This window comes from Apis florea, unplaced genomic scaffold, assembly GCF_048593485.1.
Source record: "Apis florea isolate Af1SG1 unplaced genomic scaffold, ASM4859348v1 contig_2350_pilon, whole genome shotgun sequence".
Taxonomy (NCBI): domain Eukaryota; kingdom Metazoa; phylum Arthropoda; class Insecta; order Hymenoptera; family Apidae; genus Apis; species Apis florea.
The window spans coordinates 1701640-1717520 of record NW_028256565.1 but is presented as its reverse complement, the minus strand read 5'-3'; the positions used below and the strand labels follow the sequence as shown (position 1 = coordinate 1717520).

Sequence of the window (15881 nt, the reverse complement as noted above, 5' to 3'; positions counted from 1 at the left end):
CCTGGGTCGATTCTCAAGTTGACTTTGCGTGCTAACACTGCTCTTTGTTTGGAGGCTTAGGAAGGACGCTGTACTGTTTATTTGTCATGCGATCTTTGTGTATAAGTCACCGCCCGTGTGTGTAATTTCTTTGTCCTTGGACCATGTTGCACTGCCTGCGATGTTATTGGTCGTTGGCATACCCCACCAAATATCATGACCCTCCCAATTAGCCAGGAAGGGATTCAAGTGAAAACACGGTTACTTCTTCGCTTCTTCTAACTTCACTTCCAAAGAGAATCTCATGACGATCGCCAACAATCGGTTAGTAATATAGAGATCGTGCTTCGATACGATCACATTGTTGAGACTTTGTGGAAGACACTGGTATACAGTCCACAAGTGGAACTACATTAACATCGGGCGCGAACACGTATCTTTTTTCTCTCTGTATGCGAAGAACGTTAGTCGGCAAAAAAATTCCGGATGGAAAGAGTTAATAAAAATAGAGCAAAACAGGTTAACACGTGTCCATCCATCGAAGGAACTGAGAAAGCATCAATGATTAGAAATTAGATTAAGAGAGTGTAATTAAGCGAGCGGCGTATAAAGAGCTTGGGATATTTGTTTATTTGCACGTGTTATTTGCCACATCTCGTACGAAAAGCTTCATCCGAAATGCTTATCACTATTCATGAGATATGTGGAACACCGTGGCCGCGGATGTACGCCGAATGAAACGCGCATAAATTTCTCGTGATTAACGCCTCCTCCCTCGTCTGCCGCACAGACTTGTTTATTATATACCGCCACCGTGATCATATTTTTCCATTTGTGACGCCGTTAAAGTCGTGTGTCTCGTATGTGTGATCATCCGACCGAATTTTTTATTTTTAAATGTGCGCGGCCCTTTAAAGTTCCAACGCAGACAGGCTAATTTTTTTTTTTTAACAACATTTACAATCGAAGATTCAGAGCAGTGATTCTCAACCTTTTTTCGATCACGATTTACACTTTTAATAATTTGGCAGCACGCTAATAGCAAAATAAATTAATACATATAATTTTAATATAATTTTGTAAAATTAGCATAGGATAATAATTTTCAACGAAAAATAAGATGAAAATTGCATTAAACAAAATGTTTATTTAATGATAAAATTACAAATTACACTTAATGCCAAATTTGAGCTTAATGTTTTTTGATAACCTTATTTATATTCGTAAAAATAATAATGCTAAATAATGCCATTTCCGGATTTAAAAGTCTGGATCTTTTTTCCACATTTTTTTCGCACAAATAAGATATTGAGAAAATTGTAATAACACAACTTTTTGCGATATTGTCGGATATCTAAGATTATAATCCAGAACGTATAAATAGATTCTGCATTCTGTAAAATGTTATTACCTCTTCGGTTCAAATGATCGAATAAATATTTGGACTGAATGTAATGTCAATTGATAAAGAAATGTAAAAATAGTAAATAATTTTCATTTCGGAAAGCGGCACACTGGTTGAAAATCACTGATCTAGAAAGAAGAATTTTCACGTTAAAGGACCGTTGAAAAATTTGAGCTTCGAAGTTTCGAAACTGGCCGTTTCGAATCTTTGTTGCCTGGAAGTAATAATCGAGCATTCCAATAGAGTTGGAACGAGGAATCTCGTTAACTCCAACTTAACGGCCAGAAATGGGCGTAAATATCAGGAACATCGAATGGCATTCCATCCCTCAAATGGATCAAACGTATCTACCGTAATACCTCGCGTTTCCTCTATTAACCTGACTGATTGATACGTTCTATTCCCAAGTTCGCTGAACAATGATGAATCCTTGTTGAAATCGAAATAAATAAGAGGACTTAGAGAAAGCGAGAAAGATAGTTTCTTTTTCTTTTTATTTTCTATTAAAGCAATTCTGTAAAAAAAAAATCTTTCTATCTCTTTTCAAACGCACGATTCGCTTTGATTTTCGCAGGTTGATCTTCGACACATCGACGAAATTCGTGGCAGCAATGTCGTCGACATCGGCGTTGATCTGTCCGAGTTTTACACTTCCGTCGAGTGGGACATCCTCGAAGTCCCAGCCGTGCGGTAAGCCATTTACTCTCCGATCATTTTTATTAAATACTTTTCTTCGTTTGTCACTCACTTTCTAGTGTCCAATTTAATCCGCAAAGAGACCAGAAAACAGGATAAAATATCCCATATTGCGAGCGAGCATTGAGTGGGTCGAACAAATTGAAAGTCTTAAATTTTTTGCTTTCCCTGCATTTCTCTTTTTCTCCAACTCGACTCGATCCTCGAGAGATTGGCCGAAACGAAATTTGCACGAAAATATGCTGTTGCTTTTGTCCCTTTAAGGAATCACATATAGCGATTTCATTTGCAGAAATGAAAAATTTTACACGTGTTGCGACGAGCCCTACCTCGACATCACGTTCAACATCACCATGAGACGGAAGACTCTATTTTACACTGTCAATCTTATAATACCGTGTATGGGTATCTCGTTTCTCACGGTGTTGGTCTTCTATCTGCCAAGCGACAGTGGCGAGAAGGTGAGAGCCCGCTTTTATCAAGTCGTCCATTTTAATTTTCCATTTTCTTTCTTTTTTTTTTAGTTCTCGCTTAACCTTTTGCGTTCCAAGGCACCACTCGGCGATTCGAACGGCGACGATGTTTATTTACTTTCGGTTTTTTTAAAATATCGTTTCACGAATAGATTCCTTGACTCTTTACGTGTAATCTTATTAAAACGTGGAATAATAGTCCGAGTTCGACGAGTTCAGTGGCGATAGAAATATTATTTTCAATGTTTTCGAAGTTTTGTAAGCATGAATAAAGTTTTGTGTGCAATGAAATTAATTTTCGAGCGAAGATGAGTTTGATTTTTCGTTATCGAATAACGAAATTATTTCTATTCGTTCTATCGACGACAGAGAGAAGGAGAATAGCAATGAAAATAGAGATGCTGCATAAGAAGATGAAAAATTGACAAATCGAGGATGCATCTTGGCGATTATTTTATTATTAAAATATCTCGCAAAACAACTTATATAGACTTTGATCCGACTAATTTTTTTTCTTTGTACTTTCTTTATAAAGATACGAAAAATATTAAAATATAAAAGTTTTACACGTTGATTTACGCGTGAAATCACTTTAAATTAGCTAAGAAATTCATCGAACGAGCCTTTCACCGAGCGAAAAAGGAGCGCAAAAGGTTAATCTCTTCCAATAATAAAAATCGTAAACTAACTTTCCTCCGCGCGATCTTTGTTTTAACTTTTCATCGTAGAAAATTCTCGATCGAAGGATTGATTCAGGTTTTAACAGGTTGATCGGTGATGAATTTGTTGCCTAAAGTTGAAACGTTTTACGGGAAGGAAAAGTTAGTGGCGAGGATTTAATATAAGACTCGCGAAAGGGGGCGTGGCGAGAGTGTATCGATAAATTTCGTCGTCGCAGCGCCGCGGCCAATTCGAGAGGAAAGTAAAGCCAATAAGGGATATTAAATTCGTCGTCGCACGTCACGTGACAGGATAAAACGGGCGAGGAAGCGCCCCCATTCTTCCATCCTTTTTCCGCACAGAGAATCCCCTTGGAATTTCTTGAATTCCCCCCCTTCTCTGAAGATGATATTTACGCCTGTGTTAAACGCCCTTTTCAGATCCGCCTTCGATATCAAATAATCGAATAAGTAATCGAGAAAGATATTTTTCTATCAAAAAAAAAAAAAAAAAAAAAAAAGGACGACGAAATCAAGTTTCAAAAACGTGGAAAGAACGTTTCATTCAAATGTTGTTTCGAGAAAGAATGGAGAAAACTGTGCGTAAAAAAAGAAAGAAAAAAGTTTTCAAGTTTTTTCCAAGCACACCCGGTAAATGGAAATCAAAAATATTTACACGATTTATGTGTATTTACCATTTAATGCGTCGCGCGATTTCGCGTGTGGGCGAAGTCGACTTGTTCGATCAGAAATTCCGGGTGGAGAGGGTCAAATATCAAAATCCATCGTCGGGAATGCAAACCTCTAAATGCCGTTCGGCCTCCATTCCTCGCAGACTCTTGACCTCGAGCCGATACCCACTTGACGCCGTGTGCGCCTCTATAATTCAGTCGTATTGTTCTGGCTCGAAACAGCCGGGCAAAATGGTAGAGGGAGAAACGTCGAGGGAGGAGGAGGAGAGGGGTGATGAAAAAAAAAAAGAAAGAAAAAAACTGGGAGAAGGTCAGATGTCAGCGTGCCATCCGCCAGCCGTTCACTTCTTCCGATTTCATCACTTGAAAAGGACAAGATCGAGATCTATACCGTCCTCCTTAAATTACACTTCGTTTTTCTAATTCCACCAATTTGAATTTATCATCCACTTGCCCATTCAACATTGTACATTTCAACGTAAGATAATATACACGATATAAATTTTTCAATTGCGTACAAGTTTCCTTGATTTTTCTAACTTGTGCACGTAAAAAAAAAAAAAAAAAAAAAAAAAACGATTTTCGAACGGACACACGTTTTACGATGAATCTCGTTTAAAAGGGACAGTTGGATTCGGGACAGTTGAACCGCGAATCTGCTAGCTACTTTAGACGAATGCTGCCAAAAAAACGAAACAATGCAGCCATTCGAATCTCGGGGGCTTTGTTCTTTGTTTCGAGTTTGCCTACTGATTTGAAACTACCCACATCGACCGACCTATCGTGAATATATAGCACCGAGTCACATTTATCTTCGCTTGTATCGCGTGTTGCGATTGTTTAGCTGTGTTTAGCTATCGTGTGTCTGAAAACTTCGGGGTTCGTATTGATAGAAACGATGATCTGCCACGTGAACGTAGATTCTTGACATGATGTAGCGATTACGTTACGCGTAATCCTTTCCACATTGTTCTTTCTGCGCTGTGTTTAAATTTTTTTTTTTTTTTATTCTATCTGATATGATCGCGTGCGATCATTAACGTGTTTCGATATTGATGAACATTATGTGAAGAAAACGTTCTATTCTTCGCGCTTAATCTTGAATGAATCTTCTTCTGTTGTGACGATCATGCTTTGTTCAAATATATTCTTGAAAAAAAAATTAAAATTGGAACATTGTCTCTTTGATCTTTTTCTTTCTTTCTTTATTTTTCTGTAATTTTTATTCATTTATCCTTGTCTTTTTACAAACACTTTTTTCATCTCTTCCTTTGAAAATATATATTATTGAATTAAAAATGAAGAAACTTTTCACCGCCTAATTGCAGGTCAGCCTATCAATTTCAATTCTACTGTCGCTGACTGTGTTCTTCCTTCTGCTGGCCGAAATTATCCCGCCCACATCGCTCGTAGTACCGCTTCTTGGTAAATTCGTCCTTTTCACCATGATCCTAGACACCTTCAGGTATAACAAATATCGACAAATTTATTTAAACTTTTACAAAAATTTTGGATTAAATTGTAAAATTATTTTCATAGCATTAAATTAAATTTTAAATCAAGATCAAAGGAAAATTTTAAATTGGAAATCTTTAAATCTATTGAGCCATAAATTATAATTATTAATTTAACTTGTAACGCTTCGTTTTCAGTATATGCGTAACCGTGGTAGTCCTCAATGTTCACTTCCGGTCGCCACAGACGCACGTGATGGCGCCATGGGTCCGTCGTGTTTTTATTCATGTTCTGCCAAGACTACTGGTGATGCGCAGGTATAATACGCCTTCGAAGAGATCCGATTATGATTCCAGGCAAGATATGATTCTATCGAGCATTTGGACCAACCGTTGAGTCTATGCCAAGCAGCATTAGAACGTTCATTAGTGGCCTCGCACGTGACATTAGTGTCACGTCGTGTCTGCAACCATTAGCACAATCCACCATTCTCTCTCTCTCTCTCTCTCTCTCTCTCTCTCTCTCTCTCTTCTATTTCTATTTGTCTTTCTCTGTCCATCAAATTGAAATTAATCCAATTTTCCAACACAACACAATAACAATATTGAAATTTGTTTGATATGGAAAATATAACATCAACAAGGAAAAAGGAAATTGGAATGTTAAAGGTACTATATTAAAATTCGAAAACTTTTAATAATTCTAAATTCTTAATAATAAGGAGATGAAAAAATTTGCATAAGGGCAGGGACTGAAAATTTTCAGATCCATTATTTATCCTCTTTAAATGATTTGAAATCCTGCACTGTAAATTAGTCACTGTAAATATTAACACGATAATTCGACAGTATTTGTATTTATAATTTTATATAAAATTATGCACAATTTAGCATTACGTCGCATACAGCACATTGTTGAAATTTTACACTATTTGCAACGTAATATTCTCAGTATAATTGATTATTAACATTTATCGACACGCTTGATACCATTGGCTTATTATTACAGTCATATCACTTGTGCAAATGAAATATCATTTCAGTAATGTAATAGTAGTTAGAATCATAATTTCATAAAAATTAATATATATGTATATGTATATCAATTATTAGCAAATATGCAAAAATTAGAAGAGACTTATCAATAGCTCCTATCAGTGAATATGCTTAAATAAATTATATGAAATTATAGAAAAATTATTGTATAAATTCTTAGAAAATTAACTATTAGAAATTGTACAATAACTATTTTTTAATATTAATGTAGAATAGATAAATAACTAATGTAAAATAGATAATACTATTTAAAAATCAAAATTGAGAAAAATAATTACATATTTTATTTAAATTATTTAAACAAAAATCTTGATGGTAATTGTATCTTTTATCGATAGGCCGCAATACCAGATAGATAAACGTAGCATGGGTAGCCATCATGGTCAACGAGTAATGGTCAGAACGTGCAATGGTCTCGAATTGCGGGATCCGTCACTTTTTGTAGAGACTTCAGCCTCGGAGCTGGTTGAATCTTCCGTTTTGTTCCCGAGTCTCGATTCGCGGGACGAATTACACCCTCGGTATGTAAAAATTTTAATGACTAATAATCATTTTATATCGATATTTATTAAATTCATACAATCCTTAAAAAGATCCAGGAATTTTTATATGTTTAATTTTATCTTCTTTTTCAAATGTTTGTTAATCTTGTGTAGAGAATATTTGTACAAAAAGAAATATTTCTTATAATATTTTAATCTTTAAAAAGAAAAACTTATGATCTGTATCTATCTGAAAAAAACTATTTCCTATTAGGGAATTAGAAGCTGTGAATTTAGGAAGTGCATGTCGCATTCACGGTTCACCAGCGACCACGGCTGCTCCTCCACCGCAACTGCCGACCGAGGAGAGCGTGGACGCTCTCTGTAACACTCTTCATCATTGGCATCACTGCCCAGAAATATATAAAGCTATCGAAGGCATTCGTTTCATTGCTGATCATACGAAAAGAGAAGAGGACTCTACCAGAGTATGCGAATCTTTATTTTTGATTTTGCAAAATAATAACGTATTCGAATTAAAATGTTTAGAATAAATTATTTAAAAATTTTCTTAATTAAATATTATAATAATCTTGAAATTATTTATTTAATCAATTTAATCATATTTAATTTTTTAGGTCAAGGAAGATTGGAAATACGTCGCGATGGTGCTTGACAGGCTATTCCTCTGGATTTTTACATTAGCCGTAGTCGTCGGTACGGCAGGAATTATTCTACAGGCACCAACGCTTTATGACGATCGCATTCCCATTGACGTACGACTGTCCGAGATCGCTTCCACCACTGCCAAGCCACACATCGTTACGAGCCTCTGAAAAACAATTGTTCAATTTCGTTATCTTCACGTACAACGCATACTCACATACATATATATGCGTTTATACACCACACACACATACACACACATATATATATAATATATAATGTGTGTGTATATGTGTGTGTGTGTATATATATATATATATATATATATATATATATACACACAATGTATTACGCAACAACGTAAGAACAAATACGAAATGCGTTCACGTTGACCAGGGACTCTATGAAGAATATCCACATACTATCAATCATTTTGATGTTATTATAGATTGTACAGAAAGTCTGTTAGCGTTAATTGACATTGATAACTTACATTGATCGTCATTTTGCTAGATCCGAAACGGCTGATACGTTAAAGTATTTCTAGTACTATTAAAGATTACTTCTACTTCTATCGCTTTAATCTCGATTATTGGTATCGAATATTAAAGTCAGTTCTTTGATTCTCACAAGAATTGCAATTCTTTTTTTAAATTGATTAGTTTGTAATACGAGAATGATAATTATATATTGGAATAGATATTAGTAAATGTATCCAAATATTTTTAGATTTTATTCAAATTTAAGAAATTCTAATATTCTTGTGAATACTATTGAAATAAAGGTTTTACGTCCCTGGTATAAACGACTGAAAGACTGAAGCCTCGGTGAGTCTTCGACTTTTCGCGTGAATTATATGACTAATGGCCAATTAACTGCTGTTTGCCCGCTCGAGGCGAGGATTCTCAAAGCATACGCACACAAGCGGTCATACATAGGAATAAAACTAACAAAAATGAATGAAAATTAGATGAAACGGAACTGGAATAAATGTAATTAAACATATTTTTTGACCTTGACTGCAATCTTTGAAAATCATATTTCTAAATAATAATGATATTTCTTTTGTTTTCACATAAAAGATTAAAATTCGAATTATAATGGTCAAGAAATATGTTTTTGCATAAAAGTTGAAAGCAAACGACTTTTGACTCGTGATTTTATTGTTAATATTACAAACGAACGAAAGATATGTAGAATGATCAGGTTGTCAAAATATGTACACAATATAGAATTAATACGGAGAGACTTAAAGAGGGTTCGATTTTATGCCAGTTGCATTCACGGTACAATTGTGATTCTTTAGAAAAATAAATTAATATACGTATTACATTAGATGTTATCATCTCAAAAGTGATTGAAAACAATAGATATAAAAAACTATGTTCATGTAATATTTTATTGTTTATAAATGTTTAAAGTAACACTAATGTTCCATTAACTTGAAAAAAATTTCAAAGAACACTATTTTGTAATTATATCGCATTAAAGTGTTCTCATAATATTATTAAATACGAAGAAAAAAAAATTATAAAAAAACATGGGACCGAAGTGTTATATTTTACACAATATAGTTTCAAATTGAAATGAGCTTTAAAATAATGATCGATCAACGATAAATTAAAGCAATTGTAAAAATTATATAAAAAGGATCACAATCATTGACATGTATATGGCATGGAATTCGATAAAGCCTGTTGCAGACTCAGGAAGGAAGAGAACAATTTCTAAAGTTTACATCGAGCCTGTAACAATGGGGCCATATTTTCACAAAATAAAAAAACAAGGAAAAGAATAGAGAACGAAATCGCGTGTCTCTCTAAGTGTGAAGTTGTAAATTCTAAATATTTGCATCCATATAAGGCGCGCAAAGTGGCGATAAGAAAAGCAAATAAGAAAAAAAGTGTTGGGCCTAAGAAAGTTTCACTGACTCAACTTTTATTGCTCATAATACGTAATATGTTTGTAATAAGGTACACTTTCGTAATTACGTTCGTTCCAGACCACCGACGAACTATGAGATGTTTATTACACATATTAACATGGCGTGCATGAAGGGACAAGAAAACAAGATGAAATGCACGAAGAAAAATGAAATCGTTGCAACTGTTTATTATTGCAATCGCATTCTGAATAATTTACTGTCTTCCTAAACTACGAAATTAATGACTTACTTTTGATGAGCAACAGTCATGTGTTTGCGATTTACTGTTGTTCTAGCCCAATAAACTTGCAAAAAGTAAAATAAAAAAAATTATAAAAACAGGAAAATAAGTAGAGCCTGATTGGTAAAATTACTATTAATTAAGTATATATGAATACCCAGAATTTTATGTCTTAAGAATGAAGCTTAAAAATTCTTTCGACAAGAATTCTTTTTTGATCGCTGATCGTAGATTTTTTAACTTAGTCCTACCATTCGGCTTATCGTCTGTATCACGACGAACCACTAATGCCTGCCAGTAGTCAACAAAAATACATTGAAAAAGAAAAACATTTTGACAATTTTGTATGCACTATTCCGAAAAAATCTAATCAATGAATTACTCAATAATATAAATTCTTCAATAAATTTTATCATTATTGTAATTTCTTTTAAAAACGATAAAGTTAACAGTAAGAAAATAGTTTCAAAGAAATAAAAAAAATTAAAATTATCGCTGGCTGGCGTGGTCATGACATTGATATGGATTTTACATATTGATTTTACGTTTATTAATATTTTTTTATTTTAATTTCTTGTCGTTTGAGAGAGAGCATGAAAGATATCTGTGTGAATGTATGAAGAATAATAATGGAAAAAAAAAAAAAAAAAAAAAAAAAAAACAAAACAAAACAAAAAGTAGAAAAAAGAAAGAAAAGAGAAACTGATTATATGTTACGAGGAAATAAGCGCAGTGATAGTTATTCAACGTAAGTTACAAAACAATTTAACAATATATATATATATATATATATATATATATATATATATATATGTATATGTGTGTTTGTATGTGTGTATATGTATATATATATATGTAAATGCATATGTATATATATATATCTAAATGCATATATATATATATACTATGTATACATTATGTTGTATATATATATATATATATATATATATAAATATTATAAATAACCATTACTACACACGATAAAAGTAATATGGCAAGATATTTTGTGAGTGTGTCTATAAGCTCGATTATAAAATTTACGTAAATTAAGCAGACAGTTTGTCTTCATTTACGAGATTGAAAATGTTGTTCCAATAGAGGAAAAGATTTTATAAATGGTGTGTTGAACTTTTAATGGTCGTCATTCACATGAAATGGCCTTATATTCAGCACTCGGACTCACAACGCATTCAGGGAGAGAAGTGTTGCTATATTAAATGTAGTTTTACTCATGGGATTATGCATAAAGCATAATTAATCAACCTATGATTAAATATTTTACCATCAATTCGATTATGCATTTTCACTTTATATGTGATTTTCATTTGTTAATATAAAATAAGATATACATTGTTTGAATGAACTTTCAAAAGTGCGACGAACATAATTTTTAATCACAAACGAAATTATTTAGATATATTATTATGTTCGAAGAATCAAATATTTACATAATTTTTTTTAAAAAATATTTTCTGTAAATATTTCTTGAAATGTTACAATAATATAATATTACAATGCATTGAGATATTTCAAAATAAGTGTCAAATGAAACAATTATAAAAAGATATAAATTTAGTTTTTTACATTTTTACATTTTTTGTACTTTTTTTAATAGAATCTTATAACTTTATTTTGTAAAAGAAAATTTAATAAATCCAAAAAAATTACTTCTAAACAATCTAAGGTCATAAGAGAAAATAAGAGAAATAACTGTGTTTAAGGAACTAAGGTGTAACTTTGAAAATATCTTGTAAATAAAGTATCAAAAAATAATGTCAAGATTCTTACAATTTATATCTTTCTGAATTTTTGACTTGAATAATACTTTATATATATAATTCTTTATATATATATAATAATTCTTTATATATATAATGACCTTAGATTCTAAATAAAACATCATGTTATAATTAATAGCTATTTCATATGACACTTAATTTGAATCATCTTATCTATTTGCAAACAAAATTATAATTCTTTTACTATATTAACAACAAAGATATATTTACACATTTAAAAACATAGGAACTCCCTATGACATTTCCCATCAGACATTGATATAAAAGTAAGATCGCTTCAATTATTTTATCATTAATTGTTGTCAAGTCAAAAAAGAATGTATTATGCATTTGTATAATACAACATTTTATGTATAAGTTTCTAAACTAAATATTTTAACAATTTTTAGAAATTGATATTAACGAGGCATATGATGCTGCTGCCATACTGAATAGGATTTTATTCAAACATTCGTTTATAATATTTTTCATTAAATTGTATAACATCGTGGAACAATTCAGCCTAAATACATGTACTATATTTTATTGACACAGTCCAAAATGATCAGAAATAAAACTTTATATATCTAGGAATAATGTGTCATTTGTTTAATTTTTCTCTGTAAAATATTAGTATGAATATATGCATACATACATACATACATACATATATATATGTATATACGTACATATTTAATAATTTTTTTTAATTTCTTATATTTTATGCAACTTTAATTATAAAAAATTGTGTAAACAATAATTATTATTTTTCATTCTCTAATTACAAAGATAATAAACAATAACAAATTTTATATTTTCTATATAAATATCAAAATTGAAAATTTTTTACTTTTCAAAGTTTTACTAATTTTCTATTACTTAAATCTATATACATATGTAAAAATTGTACTTTTTTTTTTTTTAGATTTTAAATAAAAAAAAAAAAAAGACAGTAAAATATTATTTTAAATATAATTTGCTTTATATTAAATATAATATTAAAATTTAATTTGTTTCGCGATCGTAATGTTCTTTTTTTATATATTGTTATATTGTAATCTTTAATTTTTACTTATTATCACGAATAAAATTCCCATTTCATAAAAATTAAGATAATATTGTGTAATCAATATAAAAATTATTGTTATTAAAAATATTACTTTTTGTAGATTTTAGTTCTGCAATTTAATGCAAGTTAAATTTAAAAAATAAATGATAAATGATAAAATAAATCATTATCATTTCAAAATCGAAGGTTCGTTAAATGAACATTTAACAAATGTGAAATATTGTTTTTAAATATTCATCCTCACATCTTTATTTGGATATTTTGCAAATACTGTTAGCATTTCTAAAATATTTAACTAAAATTGCGTAAAATTTTAAAAAAAAGATATAAGATATTTTATATATATATATAAAAATAACATTACTCATAATTAACTTAATAAGTAAATAAATAATGAAAATTTCTAAAGAAAAAAATTAAAAAAAATATATGAATATGACTATATGATGTATAAATAAATATTTGTATAAAATTTTTAAATAAACTTGATTTTTATAATGAAAAATTATAAGAGTTTGTGCATGCATGTTTTATTTTTTCTTTTAATTCTTTAATATTTTTTACTTAAAATTTTTTCATAATAATTTTAATTTTGTAAATTTGATTTAAATTTATATTATTTGTTTTCAATTTTATACTCGTATGTTATGCTCTTTAAATTCATCTTTTTGTTGCTCATTTATCTCGTTTTTTTTCTCTATCTGAATTAATTTTTTTTCTGTAACATCAGATATTGGTATACAATCATTTTGCTTTGCTTGTCGAATTCTTTTGATTTTTTTCTTAATAGCCACAGCACCTGTTTTTAATAAAAATCGCAATTTATTGATATAAATAGTTTATTTGAATATACTTACAAAATAGTGTTTGCCAGAGTTCAGTTTTTTTTGATGTTTTGTTAACTAATTTCTTTAAAGAATCTCTATGTCGTTTTTGTATTCCTGCTAATTCAATTGCTTCTTGTGTTGGTGAGGGAAATAAACAAATTTCTAACCAATGAGTAGCTTTTGCACATCCTAAAAGTTTGATCCATACCTAAAAATTAAATTTTTTAGAAAAAAATTCTTATAATAAAAATGTTGTACTTGTAATTTAATATTTTATAAATATATGTTATGACATTACAGAATCCAGACATTCTGTTATAAACCATAGCCATAAACTAAACTGAGCTCTTGTCTGTTCTACATATCCTGACCATAACATCAATTTTGGTACAAATAATACATATAAATATATCCTGAAAAATTATTAAAATAATAAGGAACAATTAAGAAAATATAATTATAAATATCTCAATTTTCTTGTATACTAACCAATTGAGACAATGAAAACAGAAGAATAATTTAGATAACTTTCTTTCAATAAAGTGAGGTATACATAATAAGATTCGACAAATATTTATTATAATAGTATCAATTGCTTTGTAAAATAGAAAAGTACTCACTACTGTACACCATCTAAAAAGATTATAAAAAATCATAAAATATAATTTCTTAATAACACGATAATCTATATTATTTAAATTAAAAAACTAAGTTAAAACAAAAATTACAATAAACCTTGTATTTAAAAAAGTTGTATAAATTATCAAATATATGCTAAATATTACAACAGAAACTGCTTTACTTTTCTTGATATGGATTTATGATGAAAGATGCAAATAATAAATTGGCCCAGCTTTTTATCCAAGTTCCATGACATAAAATCTCTAATTCTGCTTGATGAAAATAAAAGCTTTTATGTAAAATAACACCCAATTCTTCATGTGTTATCTTCCGTTCTTCAGAAAAAAAGTTTAATGTTTTAATTGAAGATGATTTTAAGTAACAAATGCTACCGAAGCAAAATCCACAATTCCATATAGCTTTGATTATTCTATTTCTCTGTATCAATGGAATGCGCATTCGTCGAAGTAACGACTGTGTTAATAAATGAAAATTATCAAATGTATTGTCAATAGACTTTGTTATCCTTTATCTGTATTCTTTACAAATAACCCAAAAAAAAAAAAAAAGTAATTGACAAATTCATTAATTAATATAGTAACATAGTGTGGAAATATAAAATAATTTAAACTTACATTAAGGCACTTTTCATATATAAAATATAAAATAATCCAAAATATAATTAAATATCCAACTAATATATCAGATTTTTTTATTTTTGTGCCATCTACATGCGCTATATTAAATGTTTCTTTATCCCATAAATTTGAAACCATTGGAGTAAATTGTGAAATCTCAACAAATGAATATAATCCAATTGTCCAACTGCTTACGGTTTCTTTCAGCATATTAAATTTTTGAAATTAAACTTTTTAAACGTTGTAAAATGTATGAATGCAACAATATAAATGTAACAATGACGAAGGTCACATTAAATATTAATTGAAAATATATCAAAAACTTTAATTTAAAGCGTTTTTTAGATGCATTATAAAATGCAAAATGCAATTAAAGCATTTTTGATCACACCATCAGAAATCTGTAAAAATGTAATAATTAATATATATATAACATCAAAGACTAGATCTAGAATAGATCCAGCATTACCAAATTGAAAAATTTAAAAATGATTTGAGGTTCAATTGATAATAAGAAAGTCGATCTTGATTCAGTAATGGAGTCACTATTTAATAATCGCAACTACTAAATATAATGTAGATGGCATAAGTGAAATAATGATGTCATAAAAATTGCAAACAAAGGAGAAAAATTCTTCGTCAATAAATTTTTCTTGATAACTCTGAATACATCTATTTTATTATTTATCTATAATTTTTTGTCAATTTTAGAGATTGCTATCGTTTCATCCTGTGTGTAAAGATGAATTTAGATAATTATATAGACAATATTTCGATAAGTTAATCGATTAATCTACATTAAGAAATTTGTTTAATTAATTTGTAATGTAAATATAATATGTAATATTATAATTATATGAAATAAATATAGACAAAGAGGGCAAATAATGAAAAAAAGATAAAGATAAAATAAAATAAAAATTATAAAATTAACGCCATTTCTAGAATATCATAAATGAAACATATAAAAAAAAATAAAAAATAGTATAAAGAGTAAGAAGTAGAGTAGAGTAAGAGAAAAAGTAGAGTAGGAATTAACCGTTAGCTCCATCTCTTCAAAGATAAGATAGAATAAGAATTAAGAATCAATATCATTTTTCGAATACTTTTAAAATATTACTTTTTAAAAAAATATTTTTGGTATTCTATAATAATCAATGATCAAATAATAATTCTTACTCTATTTCTATCTTTCTTCCATTATTTTTATTCTTTTTTTAT

The 15881-nt window shown here is 29.6% G+C and overlaps 2 protein-coding genes across 9 annotated transcripts in view; one reads left to right on the top strand and one right to left on the bottom strand.

The window, feature by feature from the left end:
- Positions 1-9841, top strand: part of nAChRa3 (nicotinic acetylcholine receptor alpha3 subunit) — a 70493-nt gene extending 60652 nt beyond the window's left edge. For 6 of the 7 annotated variants that reach the window (XM_086905004.1, XM_086905008.1, XM_086905005.1 and 3 more), the window contains 7 exons: positions 1959-2074; positions 2373-2541; positions 5233-5369; positions 5557-5715; positions 6753-6935; positions 7171-7384; positions 7535-9841. In XM_086905004.1, coding sequence (XP_086761130.1) covers positions 1959-2074; positions 2373-2541; positions 5233-5369; positions 5557-5715; positions 6753-6935; positions 7171-7384; positions 7535-7732 — 1176 coding nt within the window. In that variant the 3' untranslated portion in view covers positions 7733-9841. The remainder of the gene's footprint in view (positions 1-1958; positions 2075-2372; positions 2542-5232; positions 5370-5556; positions 5716-6752; positions 6936-7170; positions 7385-7534) is intronic. The other variant, XM_086905009.1, reaches the window with a different exon arrangement.
- Positions 6963-15696, bottom strand: LOC100866464 (uncharacterized). 2 transcript variants are annotated; one of them, XM_086905011.1, is made up of 7 exons: positions 15130-15696; positions 14658-15061; positions 14204-14496; positions 13891-14034; positions 13700-13814; positions 13432-13609; positions 6963-7728 (listed from the first exon to the last, which is right to left on the bottom strand). In XM_086905011.1, coding segments are annotated over exons 2-7 (945 nt in total). In that variant the 5' UTR covers positions 14871-15061; positions 15130-15696; the 3' UTR covers positions 6963-7726. The 2 variants fall into 2 exon arrangements, with proteins under 2 accessions (XP_086761137.1, XP_003696384.3); XM_003696336.4 differs by lacking the exon at positions 6963-7728 and adding an exon at positions 13089-13373.
- Between the last annotated feature and the right edge of the window lie 185 nt (positions 15697-15881).